General features: G+C 41.8%; 1 protein-coding gene across 4 annotated transcripts in view; it reads left to right on the forward strand.

Annotated features, from left to right (window-relative positions):
• The window catches only part of USO1 (USO1 vesicle transport factor), a 94,406-nt gene extending 84,905 nt beyond the window's left edge, over positions 1 to 9,501 (forward strand). For all 4 annotated transcript variants that reach the window (XM_032334596.1, XM_032334598.1, XM_032334597.1 and 1 more), the window contains 5 exons: positions 798 to 887; positions 3,299 to 3,397; positions 5,834 to 5,941; positions 7,522 to 7,737; positions 8,464 to 9,501. In XM_032334596.1, coding sequence (XP_032190487.1) covers positions 798 to 887; positions 3,299 to 3,397; positions 5,834 to 5,941; positions 7,522 to 7,737; positions 8,464 to 8,556 — 606 coding nt within the window. In that variant the 3' untranslated portion in view covers positions 8,557 to 9,501. The remainder of the gene's footprint in view (positions 1 to 797; positions 888 to 3,298; positions 3,398 to 5,833; positions 5,942 to 7,521; positions 7,738 to 8,463) is intronic.
• The last annotated feature ends 325 nt before the right edge of the window (positions 9,502 to 9,826 follow it).

Here is a 9,826-nt window from a genome sequence, read left to right on the forward strand (position 1 = left end):
CGGGATCCTGGGATCGAGCCCCGAATCAGGCTCTTTGCTCAGTGGGGAGCCTGCTTCCTCCTCTCTCTCTGCCTGCCTCTCTGCCTACTTGTGATCTCTGTCTGTCAAATAAATAAATTAAATCTTTAAAAAAAATTAAAAAGAATAATTCTCATTATCTTGCTTGTTGATTTTCCTGGATCCCTTAAGCCAAAGAGTCGTAGTAAGGTTTTAGAATATGAGCTTTTGGGGGTTCCTGGCTGGCTCAGTTGGTAAAGTATGTGACTTTTGATCTCGGGGTCATGAGTTTGAGCCCCACGTTCAGCACAGAGTTTACTTAAGAAAAAAATCAGAATATGAGCTTTGGTGTCAGACTATCTTAAGCTTCAGCACTTCCTGACTAATTGAATTTAAGCAACTTAGTTAACCTCTTTAAACTTGTTTCCTGATCTCTAAATTGGTAGTGGCCATATCTGTCTTGTTACTGTGAGAATTAAATGACTGCTCTGTAGAAAGCTCTTTTAATACATTGAAATCGCTCAGTAAATACCTGTGTTTATGCTCTTTCTCCATATGGCCTCAGATAAGTGCTTAGATTTAATAAATTACTTGGTATAAGTATAAATTTATTAGCTATGGAAAAGTTGTAGACAGTGTGTGCTAGGTTGAAATTTTATCTTGGATATAAAAATTAAAATATTGATGTGAAATTTTTGGTAAACCTCTATAAGGCATAGCTTATATGTGTACAGTTTTCTGTTGTTTCCTGTCTCTTTGGGCTGAATTGATTTCATATTTTATTTCTATGCTATTTGTAGAAATCTTCCCAAGCGTCGCCTGGCACAAATGAACAGTCTTCAGCACCAGCTTCTGCTAGAGATTCTGAACAAATTGCAGAATTAAAACAGGTAATTTTCGAGCTTGATCCAAGTTCTATTTCCTGTTGTTTTAATATAATAGAGTAACAGCCATGTAGTTTCATTAATTGAGAACTACTTGGTTAGTGTAAGCAAAACTTGATAGTGAAGATAGTTCTTTGGAAGTCCAGAAGCTTTTTTAGTTATATGGAAATGGTATTTTGCTTTTTATTAACTGTTTTTATTTTTTAATTGTGTTCTTTTTAACAGATTTGAGCATCTCACCTGGGTTATTTTTAGATTATCAGTGAGCTAACAGTTAAGGAAAATTTAGTATATTTATAAGTTGCAAATATTAAGATATAAAATCTTATGCCTAATTTTCATATACTAGTGACCATGATAATTGCATGGTTAAAGGTATTGAGTGTTTAAACCATTCTGTCCAGAAGAATGTTTGTTTTTGAAACTGGAAAAGGGAATAAACTTGTGTTTATCTCAATTAGATGACTACCTAAAAGGCAAAACAGACTTTTTCTGCTGTAGTAATTTATAATATCTAGAAAAGCAAATTAAAGTTTTTCATACTTGCTTATTTGTAATATTTATAATTTCCTGTGAAACTAGATCGTGCCAATTTAACTTTATCCAATGAGAATATTAAATGTGTTTGTTCAAGGAAAGAGCCAGAAAAGAAAGAAAAGAACCACTTACGTACAGAATTAAGTACTGGGAAGAAAAGTGTAGAAAAGTACCAGATTGCTCGTTAGTAGATTATCCCTAAATAAGTTGTGTTTTTTCCTATACAATTTTTTTTCTTTCCTCCTTTCCTGTTTCTTCTCTCCTACCCTCCCGTCTTCCTTTCTTATAAAAAGGAACATACGTTTCTTCTGTTTCTTTTAAAAAACAACAAAAAAAGTAATACTGAAGGAGGAAGTGAACAAGCCCAGCAACCCAGGACTTGACTGGCTTCTCCGCTGGGCCCGTGATCCCAGCCACGGACATCGCTGATCTGAGAGGAATGACTGTAGACAGAGAAACTGGGTCACGTTTTGATAATGTCCATGAACCCCAAAGTACATTCTACAATTGGTCTTTTCAAAAAAGATAATTTGTTGTTAAGGATTTTTAAGTTACAAGTTTGTGTGAGGAAAATTCACATGCCATTTTGGTTTTCTGAAGCCTGCCTACATGAGAACAGTATTAAAATTAAAGGGAATTAAGTTATTGATAAATGAGCTGGGTTTATAAGTCCCAAGTAAAAACTGTACTCTGTGTTTCCCAGTGAAACTTATTTCTTTATTTCCTTTTTTTTTTTTTTTTTTAAGTTAGATCTCTCTAAAGAGCATTGTCTTTGGATTTTTACTTTCTGTAATTTATTTTTTATCAGTTTTACATTGTTAGAAAGATGTTTTAAATGACAGTTTTGTTATATAGCAAAATCCTGTATAAAAAGAGAACTAAAATTGTCCGTAGCCTGGATATCTGTGTAACTCGTTTAGATAACTGAATAAAACATCAAAGGAAAGCCTCATATGTATGTGATAAAAAGTTTTAAGAGAACAAAAGAGCTTTCTACATGACCGTATCCCACCGCTTACCCAGTGTCTGCAGACAGGGTCAAGTCGTATCAGGGAGATGCCCCTGGTTGAGAACCACAGTTATAATTGGTTTTTACCCTGGGCGGTTTTGGTGGGGAGAGGGCGAGAAGGTTGGGAATGTCAACATTAAGGATACATAAACTTCCAGTTCATTCCCTCCTTCTCACTACAGCACTAACTACTTTGATCTATGCTAGGAGGCCCGTGGTCTGAATATGTCCTGTCTTTCCCTTTCCAAATACTAAATGTCTAGTCTTTGGCCAGAGAAGAAGAACGTACATGAGATTGAAACAGGGATCCAGTGGTCTTCCTAAGCAGACTTCAACCAGCCCTGCTGGTTTTGACCCCATTTTTACCCACACTTGCAGAGATACCTGATTCCAAGCCCTTCGGTAGGCAGGCACTGCTCGTCCGGTAGCAAGTCCACACATCGCTTTAGGTCCTTAGCTTTCTCAGGTGTGCTGCGGTCCGTTACCGCGGACATTTGCTTTCTGAAATTCCCCAATTTTATTTGTTCGTTTTTCTTATTCTCTTTGTCCTTGTGCATTTCTCTCCCCTCCCCCCCCCCCACCCCGTTCCCTTCCTTCCTCGTTCCCCTCTTCCCCGCTTACGGTGTTTTTACGTGGGATCTCAGGAGGAAGCAGAGGTGAAAATATGTATAAGGAACTTGCTTAATTCTCAATCTTGAACGCAAAGTTCAAGGACAGTTTTTTTAGAATTAGATTTTAAAACTTGGAAGCTGTGATTTTAGAGAGAGGGACCAACAAAGGAAATAATTTTAAATTTCTTTCTGTAAATACACATTGCCTTACTGAAATTAATGATGTTTCATGTTACAACGCAATTATTTTTGTCTCCTAGGAGCTGACAACATTAAAGTCTCAGTTAAACTCACAATCTGTGGAGATCACCAGACTGCAGGCAGAAAAGCAGGAGCTGTTAAGGAAAACCGAAACATTTGTATGTTAATTATTACTTTCTTATTCCTGCAAGATAGTAAACACAAGGTTAAGGCTTCTTTCTCAGCCACTCGGTAAAAGGAGCGAATGGAACAGAAGTGAATGTGTCGGAGAGCACCTTCCCTTTAGGTGACTCACTGGCCGCAGTTCTGGTCACCCAGGCTTCTGGGCCAGCTGGCAGGCGCGTTAGTGTCAGACTCAGCGGATCAGTGTAATCAGTGATTTCATGGTTCATTGTGCTGGTATCTTGTGTTTTATCCCATCTGTGTCCCCTTCAGTCCGTCAGTCCAAGCTGACAGGTTTTCTGCTGGTCTAGAATTTAGTGACCCATCCATTCCCAGGGATCCGCGTCGCCAGACAAGATCCGGATCATCCTTGCTGTATTCCAGCCTCTGCCGAGGTGCTTGGCTGGGTCCCCGGGCCACCCGAGGAACTTCTTTATGGAGGTGGCCCGGCCACGCCCTCAGTATTGCAGCAGAACACGCTTTGTTGTTTATTGCGATAGGGATAGGCTGAGAATTTTCTAAATCTTCATGTTCTGATTCCCTTTCGCTTAACGTGCTTCTTCAAGTTATTTCTTTCCTGTTATAGTTTACAGTAGGCTTCAAGGAGAAACCATGCCACACCCTTAACACTTTGTTTAGAAATCACCTCACCGAGGGTGCCTGGGTGGCTCAGTGGGTTGGGCCTCTGCCTTCCGCTCGGGTCATGATCTTGGGGTCCTGGGATCGAGTCCCGCGTTGGGCTCTCTGCTTGTCGGGGAGCCGGCTTCCTCCTCTCTCTCTCTCTGCCTGCCTCTCTGCCTACTTGTGATCTCTGTCTGTCAAATAAATAACTAAAATCTTTAAGAAAAAAAAAAAGAAATCACCTCACCAAAATATCCAGGTTCATCGCTTTTAAGCTCTACTTCCTACAAAGCACTAAAACAGAATTCAGCCTGTTTCTTTGCCACCTGATAACCAGGATCTCCATGCTCTACTTTCCAGTAACATGTTCTTCATTTCCATTTGGGGCCTCACCAAAACCTCCTTTCCCGACATACTTCTACCAACATTCTATTCATGATGATGATCTCTCTCTCTCTCTCTCTCTTTTTTTTTTTTTAAGATTTTATTTATTTATTTGACAGAGAGTCAGGCAGAGAGAGGCGGGCGGGGGGGAGGGGAGCAGGTTCCCTGCTGAGCAGAGAGCCCCATGCGGAGCTCCATCCTAGGACCCTGAGACCATGACCTGAGCCAAAGGCAGAGGCTTTAACCCACTGGGCCACCCAGGCGCCCTGTGGTGGTATCTTTTCTCCAAGATCACAGAAGCTTTCTCTCTATTCCCTTTTTTTCTGAGCATTCACCAGAATTGCCTTTATCATCCGTGTTTCTACTGACGGTCTCTTCAAGGCAGTTGAGGCTTCATCTGACATGTACCTCAGAGCTCTTCCGGCCACTGCCAGTTCTGACATCCTGTCCACATTTTTAGGTATTTGTTACGTCAACACCCTCTTTCCCAGTTCTTTGTAGAAAAAAGGCAGGGAAGATTGGAAAACCATGATTTAAGAATATTTCCTGGAACACTTAAGAAAATCTTTGCATTGGGGCGCCTGGGTGCTCAGCAGGTTAAAGCCTCTGCCTTCGGCTCAGGTCATGATCCCAGGGTCCTGGGATCGAGCCCCACATCGGGCTCTGCTCGGCGGGGAGCCTGCTTCCCTCTCTCTCTCTGCCTGTCTCTCTGCCTACTTGTGATCTCTGTCTTTCAAATAAATAAATAAAATCTTTAAAAAGAAAGAAAGAAAGAAAGAATATCTTTGCATTTTGGGGTGTTTGGGTGGTGCAGTTGGTTAAGTGTCTGACTCTTGGTTTTGGCTTAGGTCGTGATCTCAGGGTCATGAGATCGAGTCCCACGTCATCGGGCTCCGTGCTCTGCTCAGTCTACTTGAGTTTCTCTCCTTCTTCCTGTGCTCCTCCCCTCCATGCTCGCTCTCTCTTTCCCTCTTTCTCTCAAATAAATAAAATCTAAAAAAAAAAGTAAGAAAAAAATCTTTATATTTCACCAGTTAATGGCCTTCAGCTCAGTTTCCCCACCTGCTTCTCTGAGATGACAGTGTGGACTCCACTTGCAGAAGTATTGTGAGGAAAGGGCTCTGAGAAATACTCTCTGCTTAGTAAATGCTGTTAGAGCTGTGGTCTGACCTTGAGGCTGCTTGACCCAGCCTTCCCCGTGCTCCGCTGAGATGCGATGCTGCGCCAGCCGTGCCTCAGCCTCGGCCTCCCGCTCCGCCACAGGCACCGCTTGTCCTTGCTAGCATGTGTGTGTCAGTACATAGGAATTCTGCTTCCTGTTACTGGAAACACAGTTTCAAAGTAGCGAGAAAATTAAGTCACCTTTGGGATTTCACACTGATTGTGCTTTAAAGAAACTTTTTTTTCCCTCCAATTTCTACCTTCAGGCGAAATCAGCTCCTGCACCAGGAGAGAGTGAAGCCGGAACGGCTGCAAAGGCCACCGACGTGGAAGGCAGACTGTCGGCGCTGTTACAGGAGACGAAGGAGTTAAAGGTTGCGCTGTGGTGAAACTTTGATTTATTGCATATCCTATAAAATGAACTCAGGAAATTTGATCTTATTTGATGTCTCAGATCTTTAGCTTTATGAGGCAAATTTGTAGGGTGTAATTTTATCTCACAACGTGTGCATTGCTGTTTGGATGAATGAAGATAGCATGAGTGAAGGTTTTTAAATGCCTTTTCGGATAACGATACCGCATACGTGAAGTAAGAGTGGGTACGAATGTACTTTGAGAGTAGAAATCATTGAAAGTTAAGTTTGTTTTTTTTTAAGATTTTGCTTATGAGACAGAGATCACAAGTAGGCAGAGAGGCAGGCAGAGAGAGAGGAGGAAGCAGGCTCCCCGCCGAGCAGAGAGCCCGATGTGGGGCTCGATCCCAGGACCCTGGGATCTCGACCTGAGCCAAAGGCAGAGGCTTAACCCACTGAGCCACCCAGGCGCCCGAAAAGTTAAGTTTTCTTGTCAATGTTTAATCACAGTAAGAAATAAAGAATACAGGAGCACCTGAGGGGTGCACTTGGTTAAGCCTCCGACTCTTGGTTTCGCCTCAGGTCATGAATTCAGGGTTGTGAGATCCAGCGCTGCATCGGGCTCCACGCTCAGCGCAGAATCTGCTGGAGATCCTCTCCCTCTCCCTCTGCTTCCCCGTTCATGTTCTCTCTCTCTCTCTCAAATAAAGAAATAAATCTAAAAAAATTTTTAAAAAGAAGTAAAGAGTCTAGCTTTGGCTAAAATACAGGCCACACGTAGGCTTTCCATTAGGCTGAGGACACAGGCACGAAAGAGCCTGCCAGCCTGTGTGACAGAGAAATCGGAATAAGTAACATGAAGAGAAGAGTGAGGTGAAAGTAATAAAACTAAAAGGCATGAACACCACCCGTGTGATGATGTCAGATTATTTTATCTTTATGCTGTGGATTTTATTTGCAGCTGTTTTTCTTTCCCATTTGATCGTATGCATGAAGTTGGGTTTAAAAAAAATGTTTTTATCCTGAGTTCTAATTCTGATGCCCATCAGGCTTCGCCTGTAAAATGTTTTTTGTCTTTATTTTGTTACTCTGGTTATCTGAAATGGTTTTATCTCTTAGGTTTTTTTGAAAAATAGCTACTTAAAACTATTTTTTGGATGTTAAACTCTGTTTTTCACAATAACCATCTTTGATATACAGCCTAACATAAATTCTCATGTTACTGGATGAGGGTGTGTGTATGTGTGTGTTCTATCCCCAAAACCTCCACACCCCCCCAAAATCCTCAGATTGTCACAGAAAGAATGAACCTAAAAATAAAAGAGAAAGATAGAGGGGCACCTGGGTGGCTCAGTGGGTTAAAGCCTCTGCCTTCGGCTCAGGTCATGATCTCAGGGTCCTGGGATCGAGCCCTGCGTCGGGCTCTCTGCTGAGCAAGGAGCCTGCTTCCCCCACCCCCCGCCCGCCTGTCTCTCTGCCTACCTGTGATCTCTGTCTGTCAAAAAATAATTAAATCTTAAAGAGAGAGAATTGAACCCGTTTGTTAAAAACCCTGTGAGAGTGAGGACTAATCTTAGATGGGTTGATCTTTCTTTTCCCAGAATGAAATTAAAGCTCTGTCTGAGGAACGGAGCGCCATCAAAGAGCAGCTGGATGCCTCGAACAGCACCATTGCCATTTTACAAAACGAAAAAAACAAGCTCGAGATGGACGTTACAGATTCCAAAAAAGAACAGGACGATCTGTTGGTGCTGTTGGCTGATCAGGACCAGAAAATATTTTCATTAAAGAATAAACTCAAGGAGCTTGGTCATCCGGTAAGACCGAAATGTTCCCAGAAATGACCGAGGGTATTTTTTCCAGACTTGTACTGTAGCGTGGCAGTGTTGTGCCTCCACATCCGTGTCGCAGGCGTCACTGTGTCAGTCCGTGAATGCAGGATCATCTGCTCTTCTCCTGTAGTGGTCAGTGAGTCGACTTAGGACACACAGGCACCGCTTCCAGCATCTGTTAACTGTTCTCTTTTGGGCTTTGAGCCTACAGGTGAACTGATTGGCTCCTGTGGTCACAAGACTCTCATCATCCACATGTTCATTCTCTTTTGTCATGTTTGATCCACATTTGTGTGTAGAGAGGTGTGGCCATCTGTCAGCAAGTCAGCTTGTCCATCTGGTCTCATGATGGCAGAGGGGGGCGCCTGGGTGGCTCAGTCGGTCAAGTGTCAGCCTTTGGCTTGGGTCATGATCTCCCAGGTCCTGGGATCAAGCCCTGAGTCTGGCTCTCTGCTCAGCGAGGAGTCTGCTTCTCCATCTCACTCACCCTCTGTGTTCTCCCTTTCTCTCTCTCTCTCAAATAAATACATAAATAAAATCTTTAAAAAAAAAAAAGGCAGAGAGCCTTGAGCAGTAAATCAAGGAAATCAGATGGCTTGTAATCGACAATTACTGGAAGGAATAAAGAATTTATCAAAGACTGTGTGTCAGTATGTGTTGAATGCGAAGTGATCAGATGTTAATAATGGTAAGTGTGCATATTCCCTTTAGGTAGAAGAAGAGGATGAACTTGAATCCGGAGACCAGGATGATGAGGAAGATGAAGACGAAGACGATGGCAAGGACCAGGGGCCGATGATCTAGCCTTCAGACCTCTAGGAATGATAGAGATTGTATTGTAACTTTGAAGATGGAGTCTTAAGACAGTGCTTTGGTTTGCCTCCACAGAAAATAAAGATTTAGAAACCCAAGTTGAAAACACTCACTAGTAAGACTATTGATGTACTTTTCTTAAATGATGCCACCCATGTTGGAAACCCCAAAACTGACTTCTTGCAGAACACACATCCTTTATTGAAATTCATCTGAATTGTCCCAAAAGATAATTTGCAAAGAACTTCAGACACTAAAAACGCACCATTTTGGAGCATGTGGTGGCAGTGCTATTTATCTTAGTTTACTGGTTGTTCACATAAGTTCTGTATTTGTCTATTATTTTCACTTTTCAGAGTATGTGACTTTAAGTACTAACACATTTGATTTAACATGTATTGGAATCACTGTTTCTAAATTCAGTATTGGGCTTCTTAGCTAATGATTTCCCTTTAAAGAAGTGGATTTACTCAAAGGCAAGAGAGCACAGACCGGGGTGTATCATCAGCCCTTGAGCCGGTGTGACTCCTGAGACGGGCAGGCTAGGACAGGGTAGAACGAGTGCCTTGACACCTGATCTGGCTGCGTCGTGTACGTCAGGGAAGTGGAAGGAAACTGGCGCACAGAGATGAGGAGGGTGTTTCCGGAAACTTTGGCAACAGCGTATTGGCATGTGGTTGGCTTTGGTTTTATTTTAAGCTAAACTTTAAAACATTACAAATGAACAGCTCACACAGTTCAGGTTTAGTGTTGTTATTTGATTATCATGAAACATATTATGGACCTAGTTTTAAAAAGACCCGAACTATGATTTATATAATTTATTGGCATTTTTGCTGAATAGGCTTAAGTCAGATAATAGATTTTTAAAAGCAAATGAAGCAATGTGTCAAAATTTAATGTTTCATAATAAAAATAGATACTATGTTCACTTAATCCCTGGTCATGGTTCCCTTTTTTAGATTTTGAGGAAAGTATTTTATTCTTACTAAAAGCTGAGGCAAATGGAAGTGGTAAGAGGAATTCTCTTCCTGAAACTACGTAATTATAACTGACTGCTAAAAGCAGTCTTATCGTTCAGAACTCATTAGGATTCCATAAGACTGGAGGGTCTAATTTGGAACAGAAACAGAAGAGGTTGGAGAAGGGCTCGGGTGTTTCTAAATTGAGCCTTGGAGTTCTTAGCAATGATTTCCATTTAAAGAAGGAGGTTTACTTAAACGCAAGACAGCAAGAGTTGGAGGATAATGTGTAGCGCCTG

The sequence above is a fragment of the Mustela erminea genome, chromosome 2 (assembly GCF_009829155.1).
Source record: "Mustela erminea isolate mMusErm1 chromosome 2, mMusErm1.Pri, whole genome shotgun sequence".
Lineage (NCBI taxonomy): Eukaryota > Metazoa > Chordata > Mammalia > Carnivora > Mustelidae > Mustela > Mustela erminea.